The following is a 16658-nucleotide window of genomic DNA, read 5'->3' as shown; positions in this document are numbered from 1 at the left end:
CTGCCCTTGAAGTAACCAATTTGTAATAATTTACTGCATCACTGTAGTGTCAACTGTTGCTCAAATTGATGCTGCAGATGCAGTATGACGTGCCAGAACCATACACTGAACACAGTGGTCTTCCCCCTCGGTAATGCCACATACCCATCTGGAGCCCGGTCTTCTTGCAACTGTACATGCTCGTGACTACTGCTGCCAACAATTGTACAGTGGCTACATTTCTGCCAAGTCTTTCTGCAGTATCGCAGAAAGACCATACAGCTTCTCCTAAGGTAGTACATGACCTTGTTCAAACTCAGTGAGGTATTGATAATGCTTCTTTGTTGCCTTAAAGGCATTTTTTTTTACTAACATCAACTCATCACGTCCAATCTCAAAGGTAATTAACACTCCTGACTGTTACAGCATGAATTTAAAGCAAACCTGATTGGCATCCTCATAGTGATGGAACTAGTGCCACTGTTATGCGGCTGATGCAAAATTTGAATAGACATCATCTTTCAGATGTAGAAACACGCCTACCAACTTTTGTTTGTCACACAGCTCCTTTTTCGTGTTCCAGTTTTTTTTTCCATCAGTGTATTTCTATTCACTGACTGATTTACATCATATACATTTGATACAACTGGTATCATCAGTATTTGTTTATAAACATAAACTACACCCTCTGGGAATTTAATAGCTGAATCTTGTAATTATATAAAAGAAAAAAATCAAATATCTTCATTGATTTCTCAGTCAAAATTGTACACACTTCGTTCTGTAAATATATGACATTTCTCATTACTCACTAAAGGGGAGTTTTCTGCCATTATCAAAGATGATTCTCTGTAGGTATTATGAGACACGTGTTAACTACTACAGTATTGTCCGCTGAGTGGAAAGCGTGCCGGCTTGTCATGCCGGGGGGGCCTGGGATCAATTCCTGGCGGGGTTGGAGATTTTCTCCGCTCAGGGACTGGGTGTTTGTGTAGTCTTCATCATCATCATTTCATCCTCATTGACGCACAAGTTGCCAGAGTGGCCTCACCTGAAACGACTTGCACCAGGCAATCGGGTCTGTCTGCCGGGAGGCCCTCGCCACATGACATTTCATTTCATTGGCAAACCATCCAGCTTAAAACATATCCATTTGCTTGGGTGTGTGAGTTGGAAGGTGCTATATTATATAGTGCAGTTGGATTATTGCTAACATATTGGGCAAGGCATGCCACCAACAAGCAATTAGTAAAATGTGTGACATGATCTCCTGGTAATCCTGGATGACTGCTGCTGAAAGGCAAGATTATGTTTGCCGAGCTATTATAGACAATGAAGTTATTTCAGCCACAACTGTCTTTGCACTGTCTTAGGCTGTTACAGTAGCACAGTACCAGAACACTACATTTGTGACGGTATCCTTCAAAATATTAAATGTTTATGCCATAAGTAGGAGGCATGAACAAAGTGTCTCACACTGCAAAACTGGGTTTAAACTAAAACTGAAGCTTCCATATGACATAGATTAATGTAGATGGATGAAATTGAAACACTGTCAAAACATGAGAGATTGTTTTATTTATTTTAATATAAAATACTGATTCAAGCGCAATATACCTGTGGTTTCAAACAATATAACTTCTAGAAAAGAGAATACAATGTTTGCTCTGAGAGCTTCCAGAATGTGTCACCACCACCATCACTGACAGACCGAGATACTGCATTATCCATTTGTAATGAAATGGAGTTTGTCCACATTTACGTCTTGATTGTACTGTAGTTTTCTCCAACTTCCACTTCTATCCCCTTTTCACACTGTCTTCCACAGCAGTTCTGTCTCTCTCTCTTCAGCTATTTATTGAACACAACTTTTCTCCCATCCTCCCATCTCCTTGTTATTACAGTATATCCACTGTTCATTGCCTTAATATTTGAATCTCTGGTATTGAATTCTGATGCGCTATGATTAGTTGTTATCTGTATCTTTTTCAGGCATGCTAACAGTATGAGAGAACAAAGTGTAATGTTCATGACCAGCAATTGCATATTACTGGGCACAGTAATGAATCCATAACTAGTGAGGAAAACACTTTTCTCAAAAGAAAATCAAGTTACTTCTTTCATCACTTCCTATCTATTTTAATTTTATGTTGAAGGTGTACTTGTGTACATTCATACCACAAATGTGATTTAAATTTTTAAATCTTACATCTGTCATTCTTGTGCACTTGGCAGTTTTGATTGCTGTGCTTCACATTGTCTACCAATGTCAATTTATAATCGTACAAAAGTGAACAATTACTTTTCTTAATACTTCCATTAGATATTCATTTTATTGGTTTCTTAGTTTCTTCATATATGGGTGGTGCATGTCATAAGACTGGTAAATATTTCTCATTTGTTTATGCTGAGTGTTAACATGGTTCTATCGTACCATCCCACAGTTGTCAATTCTGTTACGCAGTATGATATATGTGAATAAACTTCAAACAGTTATTATTTAGTGTTTAATGCTGTAATGATGTTTGTTTATTTGTTATCATTTTTTCTCTGACAACTGCTTCATGACTGGTCATTTTAGTATATAGGATGGCATAACATACTGTTTAGCAATTTCTATTGAGAATAAAATAAAGAAATTTCGATCTATATGCTACAAAACTTAATAAAATAAAAATTTAATTTCACTTTCATTTGCCTCTTCTTTTGCAGCGAATTAAGGACAAATTTTGGTATGTGAGACTGTCTCCAAATCATAAAGTGTTTCATTATGGAGACTGTGATGAAAAGAGTGTACCATCTCTAGAAGAACTTCCAAATAAACTAGCTGTTGTAGACATCAAAGCATTGGTTACAGGAAAAGAATGCCCCCACATGAAGGATGTGAGGTATGTCTGCTTGATGATATCTTGTCAGCAATTTATTATGCTGATAACCATATTGCATAAAGGGTTTGGAATTTAAATGGATTTTTTCATGCTTTTTGGTCATTCCAAATTGATGCATGTAATCTCAATACATTCAATCTAATGGGACAATGTTGTGAAATAGTTTAGGAATTTCATGTTGCAAGCAGTTTAGTAAATAGACAAACAATGGAAAACCCAGGATGGAATGTAACATTATGAAAAGGATACTTGTTACTCATCATATAGCGGAGATACTGAGTTCCAAATAGAGCAACAACAAACAGACTGTCACAAAATAAGCTTTCTGCCAACAAGGTTTTGTCAAGAACACACACACACACACACACACACACTGAATTGTGTGTGTGTGATCTATTTTTGACAAAGGCCTTGTTGGCCAGAAGCTTATTTTGTGACAGTCATTTTGTTGTGCCTATCTGGAATTCAGTATCTCCACTGTATGGTGAGTAGCAACTATCATTTTCATAATATTTTTAGTACATAGACACTGTGATTACACATGAGCAAAACATGATAGTGTAGTTAAACCCAATTCAAAGCACAAAGTAAAGTGAATAAGTGACTGTCGCCAAGTATGGATAAAGTCGTGGCTGGTGTATTATTTGCTGTAGGTCAGACAACAGCACTGGGTATATGTGAAAATAAACAGAGATTTTTTTTTTTTAAGGAATATTTTGTGAAATGATTTGTCTAAATAAAATAGCTTAGAGTAGCGTTTGATTCACCTTTGAATGATGCTCAGAATCATTTGTAGGAAATGAGGTGCATCAAATGTTTCTCTAATGCATTTTTTTATTCCTTACTTTTAGACAAATCATTTCACAAAATTTTGGACAGTTCTGTTTTCATTTTTTTTTATTTTCAAGTTTTGTTTAGAAAGAATGAAATATAATATATTTAAGTATCAATCTGTATCAAGTTTATATTTTTATTTATTTATTTTTAGCAGGAAAGAAGTAATTTCACAATTCCTACACCAATGTAACATTTAAATGTACAAAATAGGTAGGCCTTTTTAACACTTCATTTACATAGCTAGGAGCAGCCATGTATTAAATATTTTAATTTTCACTCAAATCAACTTTTTCTTAGTTACCGTGATTATTTTCAAGCAATTAAATGTCTTTATGCGAAACTAGAGATCACGATGATTACTTTGATACTCCATTTGTCCATTTCCCACTCTTTGTTTGGCTATGAAAATTTGGAAAAAATGTGTGGTGTGTTTCCTAGAGTGTGTTGTTTTTGGTCCATTCAAACATTTGACCAATAACTCCCAAATGCAGGCGACGTCTCTCAGTATGTCAGGATGCCTTCCAATGCCAGCACAATGTTATTAAGTAATTTCTATGATTTTGTGTGGCTGGACGCACAAGAAGCATTGAGTAAAGTACGTTAAAGGGGAAGAAAAGACACTTGGAGGGATGTCAGGGTTTCCTTTCTGTGTTCATTCCTGAAATATATTGCTCTCTTCTGGTGTTTCTTTTCAGTGATGGAAGACTCTCTTGCTTTCAAAATTGTAAGATTTGTCTTCCTTTTATTTCTGTATATGCAGCTACTTCCATCTCATGAGAGTTCAGTCCATCTGTTGTCTAGCTAGACATGGTTGAAATTGTATTTTGATTTGCCCACACACCAATTGAAATGATGCTGTGATTGAAGCATTAGACGTGAACTCAGGAGGAGCACAGAGTAGGATTCAAATCCCAGTAATGCAACTAGATATATATTTTTCATGGTTTGCCAGAATCAGGTAAGGCAAATGGCAAGATGATTGATTTGAACAGGCCAAGGCCATTTTCTTGTTCCATACATACCTTCTCTGAGCTTATACTCCAACTCTAATGACATTATCATTGAAGTGACTTTAAAACATAACTTTCCTTCTTAGATTTTGTGATTATCTTTGATTAGTTTCTTGACCTCTGCTATTGGATGGAGAATTTTAGAGTCCATGTAAATACACTATCTGATCAAAAGTATCCAGACACCTCTGCAATGCAGAATTTACCACTAGATGTCATGGGAGGTGGACCTATCAATATAAGGAGGCGGGGAGTATCGCGTTTCAGTAAAGAAGCAGTAACAGCAGTATGGTTCTGTCAGTAGTGCTCAGTGACTTCCAACATGGACTAATCATTGGGTGTCACTTGAGTAACAAATCCATCAGGAACATTTCAACCCTTCTAAACCTGCCCGAGTTGATTGTTGGTGATGTGATTGTGAAGTGTAAATACAAAGGAGCAACCACAGCTAAACCAAGACTGGGCAGACCTCTGTTACTGACAAACAGGGACCACTGAGCATCGTGGAGGGTGGTTGTAAAAAGTCTCATGAAATCCGCAGAAGGAATCACTCATCAGTTCCAAAGTGCTACCAGCAATCGAGCTAGCAGAATGACTGTGCATAGGGAGTTAAATAGGATGGGGTACAGTAGCTGAGCAGCTGTTCATGAGCTACACATTTCTGTAGTCAGTGCTAAGTGACACGTAAGGCAGTGTAAATGAATGCAAATGAGTGATCCGGAGTGATGAGTCCAGCTGTACCCTGTGGCAGTCCAATGAAAGGGTTTGAGTGTGGCAAATGCCTGACAAAAGTTACCTATGTATTGCCAACAGTTGAAATACAGAGAATGTTTTGCTATGGTGTGAGGGTGTTTTTCGTGGTTAGTGTGCACAAGAAAATGCTAAATGCAGAAGGATAGAAATACATTTTACAGCATTGTGTACTATGTACAGTAGAGGAACAGTTTGGAGATGACGATTATTCGTATCAGCAGGACAGTGCACCCTGTCATAAAGCAGAGTCTGTGACACAGTGGAGTATGAACAATAATATTTCTGAAATACACTGGCCTGTCCAGAGTTCCGATCTGAACCCAGTGAATCACTGATGGGATCGACATCACTCTAGACCCTGGCTGTCCAACTTCGACCCTTGCTGTCGAACATCACTACCTTTTCTGGTTTTGGATTCTGAGAAAGAATGGGCTGCCGTTCCTCCACAAACATTTGGAGTCATTGAAAGTGTTGTCAGCAGAGTTCAAGCTCCCATAAAGATGAAGAGTGGACACACACCATAATGATGCCCACTAATAAGTGTCCAGATTGATCAGAGTGTGTAGATTTAGCTTTCACAACAGACAGGAAGTGTTTACTTGGATGAGAGAGTACATGAAGTATGCATATGCAAATTTTTAAATGTAGGAGAACATTCATCCATGCAGATCCGAAAGAGAAAATGTCAGTTAACTGCAGAAGTGCTCATAGTAATGTCCCGGCATTAGTATCTATTATTAATGATAATGTCCACACAGGACTACGAAAATAGAAGTAACTGGCAGCAAAATCTTGAATTGTAACTGGACTATATACTTGATAAGGGTACCTCAGATAGTAGTTCTGGTAGGGCATTTGTTACTGTAAAGCACTCAGTCATATCCAGTGAGGTTATTACAGACTGAGAAATAATTTCAGTAAGATAAGCATCAAAGATTGATAACATGGTAGACCACCTGCCTCAGCAGCTGTAGCAATAAATTTCTTCTGGGAAAAGTTGGAAAATATTGTGCATAAATTTTGTCATGATACTGAGATACAGAGGGACATTTCCAATTATATGTATGTCAAATGTCTTACTGGAAAATTATCTGTAGGGACTGGACTGTCATCTTTTTGTGACCAACATACTTGAACTTTAATTCACTAATGCAAAGGAGGTGTGTTGGTGACTACAAAACTGACACAATGTCAATGTCTACATGTGTTAAAAGAATGTTAAGAAAATGTAATAGAGGGAAACATTCCAGTGGGAAAAATCTATCTAAAAACAAAGATGATATAACTTAGCAAACAAAAGCGTTGGTACGTTGGTAGACACACAAATAAACACACACACACATAAACACACACACACACACACACACACACACACACACACACACACACACACACAAAATTCAAGCTTTCGCAACCCACGGTTGCTTCATCAGGAAAGAAGGAAGGAGAGGGAAAGACAAAAGGATGTGGGTTTTAAGGGAGGCAAAGAGTTTGGGCAGAGATGTCAGTCGAGGCGGAAGTACAGAAGCAAAGATGTTGTTGAATGACAGGTGAGGTATGAGCGGCGGCAACTTGAAATTAGCGGAGGTTGAGGGCTGGTGGGTAACGGGAAGAGAGGATATACTGAAGGGCAAGTTCCCATCTCTGGAGTTCTGATAGGTTGGTGTTGGTGGGAAGTATCCAGATAACCCAGACGGTGTAACACTGTGCCAAGATGTGCTGGCCGTGCACCAAGGCATGTTTTGCCACAGGGTGATCCTCATTACCAACAAACACTGTCTGCCTGTGTCCATTCATGTGAATGGACCATTTGTTGCTGGTCATTCCCACATAGAAAGCTTCACAGTGTAGGCAGGTCAGTTGGTAAATCACGTGGGTGCTTTCACACGTGGCTCTGCCTTTGATCGTGTACACCTTCCGGGCTACAGGACTGGAGTAGGTGGTGGTGGGAGGGTGCATGGGACAGATTTACACCGGGGGCGGTTACAAGGGTAGGAGCCACAGGGTAGGGAAGGTGGTTTGGGGATTTCATATGGATGAACCAAGAGGTTACGAAGGTTAGGTGGATGGTGGAAAGACACTCTTGGTGGAGTGGGGAGGATTTCATGAAGGATGGATCTCATTTCAGGGCAGGATTTGAGGAAGTCGTATCGCTGCTGGAGAGCCACATTCAGAGTCTGATCCAGTCCCAGAAAGTATCCTGTCACAAGTGGGGCACTTTTGGGGTTCTTCTGTGGGAGGTTCTGGGTTTGAAGGGGTGAGGAAGTGGCTCTGGTTATTTGCTTCTATACCAGGTCGGGAGGGTATTTGCGGGATGCGAAAGCTGTTTTCAGGTTGTTGGTGTAATGGTTCAGGGATTCCGGACTGGAGCAGATTCGTTTGCCACGAAGACCTAGGCTGTAGCGAAGGGACCGTTTGATATGGAATGGGTGGCAGCTGTCATAATGGAGGTACTGTTGCTTGTTGGTGGGTTTGATGTGGACGGATGTGTGAAGCTGGCCATTGGACAGATGGAGGTCTACATCAAGGAAAGTGGCATGGGATTTGGAGTAGGACCAGGTGAATCTGATGGAACCAAAGGAGTTGAGGCTGGAGAGGAAATTCTGGAGTTCTTCTTCACTGTGAGTCCAGATCATGAAGATGTCATCAATAAATCTGTACCAAACTTTGGGTTGGCAGGCCTGGATAACCAAGAAGGCTTCCTCTAAGCGACCCATAAATAGGTTGGCATACGAGGGGGCCATCCTGGTACCCATGGCTGTTCCCTTTAATTGTTGGTATGACTGGCCTTCGGATGTGAAGAAGTTGTGAGTGAGGACGCAGTTGGCTACGGTAATGAGGAAAGAGGTTTTAGGTAGGGTGGCAGGTGATCGGCGTGAAAGAAAGTGCTCCATCGCAGCGAGGCCCTGGACGTGCAGAGTATTTGTGTATAAGGAAGTGGCACCAATGGTTACAAGGATGGTTTCCGGGGGTAACAGATTGGGTAAGGATTCCAGGCGTTCGAGAAAGTGGTTGGTGTCTTTGATGAAGGGTGGGAGACTGCATGTAATGAGTTGAAGGTGTTGATCTACATAGGCAGAGATACATTCTGTGGGGGCTTGGTAACCAGCTACAATGGGGCGGCCAGGATGTTGGGTTTGTGAATTTTAGGAAGTAGGTAGAAGGTAGGGGTGCGGGGTGTTGGTGGGATCAGTAGGTTGATGGAGTCAGGTGAAAGGTTTTGTAGGGGGCCTAAGTTTCTGAGGATTCCTGGACATCAGGAATTGGATTACCTTGGCAAACTTTGTATGTAGTGTTGTCTGAAAGCTGACGCAATCCCGCAGCCACATGCTCCCGATGATCAAGTGCCACGGTCATGGAACCCTTGTCCACCGGAAGAATGACGATGGATCGGTCAGCCTTCAGATCACGGATAGCCTGGGCTTCAGCAGTGGTGACGTTGGGAGTAGGATTAAGGTTTTTCAAGAAGGATTGAGAGGCAAGGCTGGAAGTGAGAAATTCCTGGATGGTTTGGAGAGGGTGATTTTGAGGAAGAGGAGGTGGGTCCCGCTGTGATGGAGGACGGAACTGTTCCAGGCAGGCTTCAATTTGGATAGTGTCTTGGGGAGTTGGATCATTAGGAGTAGGATTAGGATTATTTTTCTTCGTGGCAAAGTGATATTTCCAGCAGAGAGTACGAGTGTAGGACAGTAAATCTTTGACGAGGGCTGTTTGGTCGAATCTGGGAGTAGGGCTGAGGGTGAGGCCTTTGGATAGGACAGAGGTTTCCGATTGGGAGAGAGGTTTGGAGGAAAGGTTAACTACTGAGTTAGGGTGTTGTGGTTCCAGATTGTGTTGATTAGAATTTTGAGGTTTTTGGGGGAGTGGAGCTGGAAGTGGGAGATTGAGTAGATGGGAGAGACTGGGTCTGTGTGCAATGAGAGGAGGTTGAGGTTTGCTGGAGAGGTTGTAGAGGGTGAGTGAGTTGCCTTTCTGGAGGTGAGAAACCAGGAGATTGAATTGTTTTTTGAGGTGGAGGGTGGCATGCTGTTCTAATTTGCGGTTGGCCTGTAGGAGGATGCTCTGAACAGCCAGTGTGGATGTGGGAGAGGAAAGATTGAGGACTTTTATTAAGGATAGGAGTTGACGTGTGTATTCATTGGCTGAGTTGATGTGTAGGTGAAGGATTAGGTTGGCGAGGGCTATGGATTGTTCAGTTTGGAACTGGTATAGGGACTGATGGAAAGAAGGGTTACAGCCAGAGATGGGAACTTTAAGTGTGAGGCCTTTGGGGGTAATGCCAAATGTCAGACAAGCGTGAGTAAATAAAATATGGGAGCATAATCTGGCTAAGGCGAAGGCATGTTTGTGGAGGGAATGTAAATAAAACTTAATGGGGTCATTGTGGGGATGTTGTGAGGGTGACATGGTATTAGAAGGTGGAAAGTGTAACATGAGGCTGAAATGAAAATGAAAATAAAAAGATATGGGGAGAGAGAAAGGTGAACTAGAAAGCAACTGGAGATCTGGTGTGAAAAAAGTCGAAAAAGTGTTGGTTAAAGCTGAGCTATGTTGATCCTGTGTGAATTTGGGTTGGTAACCAATGATGTGCACAAAGGTTAGGTGGTTGTGTTGTCGCCAAAACACATTAAAGGGTGGAGAAATTTGGGAAAATTTCGAAAAAACTGTGTGTAAATGTATTAAAAGGTGTGGTTTTGTGGTGGCAGATTATGAAAATGAGGCTAACAATTGTCTGCCCAAGAAATAATGACGTAAAAACCTGTGGGAAGCGGCTAAAAATGATCAGTGATGTGGGAAAAGTGGAAATGGAAATAAAGCGAAAGTTGTTAGAACTAGCTGAAATGGTTGTTTAATTGGTGAAAGGAACTGTTTGTTAGCTGGGAATGGTGGATTTTATAGCAATGGTAGTGTTGAAAGCGGAAAAAGAAATTTTTTTTGGTTATGGTTTGGAAGTGGGTTACGTATTATTGAGTGTATATATAGGCAGGATAAAATTGTATGGTAGATTACGGTAAAAAGGAGAAGGTGAATACAAAGTGAAACTACTTGCAAAAATAGAAAGAGAAAGTAAGATGACAGAAAAGATTTCGAAATGCAACAGTGACAATAACTCCTCCGTCACAGCGGGACCCACCTCCTCTTCCTCAAAATCACCCTCTCCAAACCTTCCAGGAATTTCTCACTTCCAGCCTTGCCTCTCAATCCTTCTTGAAAAACCTTAATCCTACCCCCAACATCACCACTGCTGAAGCCCAGGCTATCCGTGATCTGAAGGCTGACCGATCCATCGTCATTCTTCCGGTGGACAAGGGTTCCACGACCGTGGTACTTGATCGTCGGGAGTATGTGGCTGAGAGACTGCGTCAGCTTGCAGACAACACTACATACAAAGTTTGCCAAGGTAATCCCATTCCTGATGTCCAGGAATCCTCAGAACCTTAGGCCCCCTACAAAACCTTTCACCTGACTCCATCAACCTCCTGACCCCACCGACACCCCGCACCTAGGGTTGCCATATTCTCGGAATCCAAAACCAGGACAAATCTTACGGTCACCGTAGCCGATCGAAGGAAATAAGAGGAATAAGGAGTCCTCATGCCCATAAGCTAAGGGAAACGTGCATTTAATTAATGATCCAGAGTTTAGGAAGACTGCTTCATTAAGAAAGCATTTATTACAAAAAAATAAGAATATGCATTACATTATTCAGTACATGAAGGTCTATTGTCATCATTTGAGCTTTTCTTATACCAATCGTATTTCTCAGAACCTTGAATAGATGAAAGGAACTTAATTTGTTTCTCAATCAGTTTATGAAATTCACTGCAACTTACATTTTTCATATTGTACTGTATTTGCATCATTGCATTAACTGATTTTACTGTTAACCTATTCCTTTCTTCTGTCCACTGAGAATTCATGATGGAAAAGACTCTCTCTACATTGGCGTTATGACTGGGAATGGAGAAATAAAATTCCACAATTTTCAGCAACTCTGAATACTGCTCACTAGAAATACAATTATGAATGAAGAACACCCATTTCTTATGTGACATCATATTCTCAAAACTTTCATCTTTGACCTCCCCCAAAACACACTTTAATTTCAGTACTTGGTCAAAGAGAAGGGACTCATTCAATTTACAGCTTGTGTTTTCATGCATCCACTTGAATGTCTTTTCAACATTTTCCCCTGAAGGTACAGTCTTTAGCAAAATCCAGTCAAAATGTTTAACATCAGACAAGGGCTTACTCCATTTTGTCAAGTAATCAATAACAGTTTGATAGAAAAGAGAGACTTACCCTAGAAATGTAGAATGCTGATATTGTGTGAGGTCAGACATTAATTCTTTAACTTTAGACGTAATGAAAACACACTGTTTTCTCTCTCCTAAAATTTGCAGTGTATTTTCTAGCTCCAGTCTTACCTCATTCACTGATATGTCTTCACTCTCAATGCTGCTAACTGCCCTCTGGAAACGATTCATTTGTACATACAAGAAGAGCAGATACATTTCACCAACAGAATCAGAAAAGAATTTCTTGAGAAGGGAAGGACATGTATCAAGTGAAAGGAAGTAAGACATAAGTGCCTTAAACATGTGGATGAACCTCTCTATAGCAGGAAACATGGTGAGCCACCTGGTTGTTACATGTCTAAGTAGGTCCTTAAGTGTCACATCAACAAATTCTGAAAATTCTTTTAGTGATGCTACACGAACAGTATATATGGAGAAATAATCAAAAACCTTTATGATAATGCTCTCAACATCATAAGAGAGGACATCTGCACCAGTATGAATTGCATTATGCAAAATATGAGCTGGACAACCTACTCCTAAAATTTCTCTATTCAGTTTCTTCTGAAGTTTCTTGTACACATTGTTTTCTCCTTTTCTCGCAACACCCCCAAAGTTAGTATTTGTGTCATCTGCACCAAAAGCAGATACCTTATCACTAAGCCCATGTTGTAAAATGGCACTGTATACACACTCAGTTATTGTACTAGAATCCTCACTGTCACATTCATTTAAATTTAACAATCTACTTTGGACACCTTCGTCATAATCAAAATACTGCACAAGAACAGGAAATATTTTCAAATACTTGTGGTTGCTAGCATCAGTGCTAATACTAACATAATTGGCCTCCGATAGACTGTTCCTTGTTCTGTCTTCAATGAACGGTGATATAACTTGATTAACGATGGCTTCTGTTTTAGTTTTGCCGCTGGAGAAGTTTACTGCAACTTTCGAATCACTAAAAACATGAGAGATAATTTTTGATGTGCAAGAACTTGAGTTGTATGAATGATGGTGCTTGACACAGTGAAATGCAAATGCAGCTTCTGCTGCAGCTACTTTATTACCATCTGTCTGTGTTTTGAAAAAGCTGGTGAGCTGTTTGGAAGATGATGAACCCACTGCCGTCTTATGCTTTTTCGATTGCACGTGGTCGTTAATATCACGTCTACCTCCATTACTGATTGAAATGTAGGAACTGTGAAGAGGAAAAACATATAGTAGAATAATTTTTCTAGGAAAACAACGATTTCAATGGGTCTGTGTATAATCATAATGTTACTCACCCGCAAATTTTGCAGGAAGCTTCGTATTCAGTTCTTCCTCGCTTTATACTTGGAAACTGTTCAGTATATTCCTCCCTGTACTTAACCTTCCATCTAGCCGACATTATTAAACCACCAGGCAAATAATAACAACTATTTAATACAATATAACACAACGAAATTGCAAGCACAACAAACCATGCGAACATTCAACAAGCTAATCAAAGAGGATAATACTCTTCATTGCCAGAGATGACTGACCGCCCACTGTATCGACAACTCGCAATCTCGCAAATCGAAGAGGATGTACCGTACGCCTGAGCCTGACTGCCCATTGTTTCCATATCTCGAAAGCTGTTCTGTTCTGTTTGGATTTTATATAATGTGAAGGCAAAGAGATAACATATTGATGCTTCTTTGACAGCAATTTTTGAAATTATCGGAAGTGGACTTCAAATCCAGCAAATATTGCGGACATTTGCCTTTTCGGCCTGGACGTTTTCATTTACCCTAAAATCGCGGACTGTCCGTGAAATCCGTGGCATATGGCAACCCTACCCGCACCCCTACTTTCTACCTACTTCCTACTTCCTAAAATTCACAAACCCAATCATCCTGGCCGCCCCATTGTAGCTGGTTACCAAGCCCCCACAGAATGTATCTCTGCCTATGTAGATCAACACCTTCAACCCATTACATGCAGTCTCCCACCCTTCATCAGACACCAGCCACTTTCTCGAACGCCTGGAATCCTTACCCAATCTGTTACCCTCGGAAACCATCCTTGTAACCATTGATGCCACTTCCTTATACACAAATATTTTGCACGTCCAGGGCCTCGCTGCGATGGAGCACTTCCTTTCACACCGATCACCTGCCACCCTACCTAAAGCCTCTTTCCTCATTACCTTAGCCAGCTTCATCCTGACCCACAACTTCTTCACTTTCGAAGGCCAGACATACTAACAATTAACAATTAAAGGGAACAGCCATGGGTACCAGGATGGCCCCCTCGTACGCCAACCTATTCATGGGTCACTTAGAGGAAGCCTTCTTGGTTACCCAGGCTTGCCAACCCAAAGTTTGGTACAGATTTATTGATGACATCTTCATGAGCTGGACTCACAGTGAAGAAGAACTGCAGAATTTCCTCTCCAGCCTCAACTCCTTTGGTTCCATCAGATTCAACTGGTCCTACTCCAAATCCCATGCCACTTTCCTTGATGTAGACCTCCATCTGTCCAATGGCCAGCTTCACACATCTGTCCACATCACACCCACCAACAAGCAACAGTACCTCCATTATGACAGCTGCCACCCATTCCATATCAAACGGTCCCTTTGCTACAGCCTAGGTTTTCGTGGCAAACGATTCTGCTCCAGTCCGGAATCCCTGAACCATTACACCAACAACCTGAAAACAGCTTTCGCATCCCGCAACTACCCTCCCGACCTGGTACAGAAGCAAATAACCAGAGCCACTTCCTCATCCCCTCAAACCCAGAACCTCCCACAGAAGAACCCCAAAAGTGCCCCACTTGTGACAGGATACTTTCCGGGATTGGATCAGACTCTGAATGTGACTCTCCAGCAGGGATAAGACTTCCTCAAATCCTGCCCTGAAATGAGATCCATCCTTCATGAAATCCTCCCCACTCCACCAAGAGTGTCTTTCCGCCATCCACCTAACCTTCGTAACCTCTTGGTTCATCCATATGAAATCCCCAAACCACCTTCCCTACCCTGTGGCTCCTACCTTTGTAACCGCCCCCGGTGGAAAATCTGTCCCATGCACCCTCCCACCACCACCTACTCCAGTCCTGTAACTCGGAAGGTGTACACGATTAAAGGCAGAGCCACGTGTGAAAGCACCCACGTGATTTACCAACTGACCTGGCTACACTGTGAAGCTTTCTATGTGGGAATGACCAGCAACAAATGGTCCATTCACATGAATGGACACAGGCAGACAGTGTTTGTTGGTAATGAGGATCACCCTGTGGCTAAACATGCCTTGGTGCACGGTCAGCACATCTTGGCACAGTGTTACACCGTCTGGGTTATTTGGATACTTCCCACTAACACCAACCTATCAGAACTCCGGAGATGGGAACTGGCGCTTCAGTATATCGTCTCTTCCCGTTACCCACCAGCCCTCAACCTCCGCTAATTTCAAGTTGCCGCCGCTCATACCTCACCTGTCATTCAACAACATCTTTGCCTCTGTACTTCCGCCTCGACTGACATCTCTGTCCAAACTCTTTGCCTTTACTTTACATATGTCTGCTTGTGTCTGTATATGTGCGGATGGATATGTGTGTGTGTGCGAGTGTATACCTGTCCTTTTTTCCCCCTAACGTAAGTCTTTCCGCTCCCGGGATTGGAATGACTCCTTACCCTCTCCCTTAAAACCCACATCCTTTTGTCTTTCCCTCTCCTTCCCTCTTTCCTGGTGAAGCAACCGAGGGTTGCGAAAGCTTGAATTGTGTGTGTGTGTGTGTGTGTGTGTGTGTGTGTGTGTGTGTGTGTGTGTGTGTGTGTGTGTGTGTGTGCGCGCGCGCGCGCGCAATCGCCGCTGTGCGCGCGTGTGCGCGTGTTTATTTGTGTGTCTATCAACATACCAACGCTTTCGTGTGGTAATTGTTTTTAGAATGTTAAGGAAAGTATGATAAGGAAATGTGACAAGAAACAAATTGCCATTTACCTGAGCTGTTGACAGACTTTCATTTCTGGGGCAGGAGAGAAGTATCAACAGATAAAATTCACATGTATGATACAGTTTACTCTAGTTGCCAAGCAACATTGTGAGGAATGATAAAGACCTACTATGGTTAAATATCGATCCTAGAAAGTTTCAACAAAACCAGAGAGAATTTTATCACCCCAGCAAAATATGAACAAAGGTAAAATGAGCTTAAGGAGAGTAATATGAGAAGCATTCAGTGAATTCAAAAGTAAAATTGTAGCTACTGATCAGAAAAAAAACCCTAGTGAGTAAATGAATCTCGAGTCTACTGTACAGTTGCTTGCTGATTACAATGGCACCAAAATAAGAACTTGAAGCACTGGCTTAAGTCTTCGGAAATTATTTTTGTGATGGATGTTGGACTATTGGTCCTCATTTCATCGAACACATCAGTGCAGTAACGATAAATATTAGCATAAGTAGCAGTGGAAAAGAGAATCAACTTAAATTGCTCAGAAGAGGAAATATGCCTGAACATCATGGTATACCTGCACCATTTTATATAGATTATGGGAAAGATTTGCTCCTGTTCTAGCAGAAGTTTAAATAAATAACTGGAGCAGAGAAGCTTTCCCACTTTCAAGTATAGTCGTTAGAGACAGTGTAAATATCTAGAAGAATTGTATACTTAATTGATCTAATGAAACTCAGCTTCTTATTTTATTCACAATACAAAGGTCAGTAGTTTGTGGTTGGCTGATGTTTCGTTCATTGTCTCTAAAAATCTGCAGTCACCTGGGAAATAAAATATGTACTTAACAAATGTTGAATCACTTTTACTGATTGTATTGGATGCTTTCTAGTAAATAGGACACATCATGTTCTTACCAGGGAGAAACTGTCAGATGGGATGTGGATGAGTCTGTTGTATATAGGGA

At 41.2% G+C, this 16658-nt stretch overlaps 1 protein-coding gene across 1 annotated transcript in view; it reads left to right on the top strand.

Moving 5' to 3' along the window:
- Nucleotides 1–16658, top strand: part of LOC124802536 (engulfment and cell motility protein 1) — a 66450-nt gene that overhangs the window by 39378 nt on the left and 10414 nt on the right. Inside the window, exon 5 of the mRNA XM_047263392.1 lies at nt 2692–2867. Within this exon, the coding sequence (XP_047119348.1) occupies nt 2692–2867 (176 nt within the window). The remainder of the gene's footprint in view (nt 1–2691; nt 2868–16658) is intronic.

This window comes from Schistocerca piceifrons, chromosome 6 (assembly GCF_021461385.2).
Source record: "Schistocerca piceifrons isolate TAMUIC-IGC-003096 chromosome 6, iqSchPice1.1, whole genome shotgun sequence".
In the NCBI taxonomy this organism is placed as follows: Eukaryota; Metazoa; Arthropoda; class Insecta; order Orthoptera; family Acrididae; genus Schistocerca; species Schistocerca piceifrons.
Note: the sequence above shows the minus strand (reverse complement) of the source record. Positions and strands in the feature narration are given on the sequence as shown.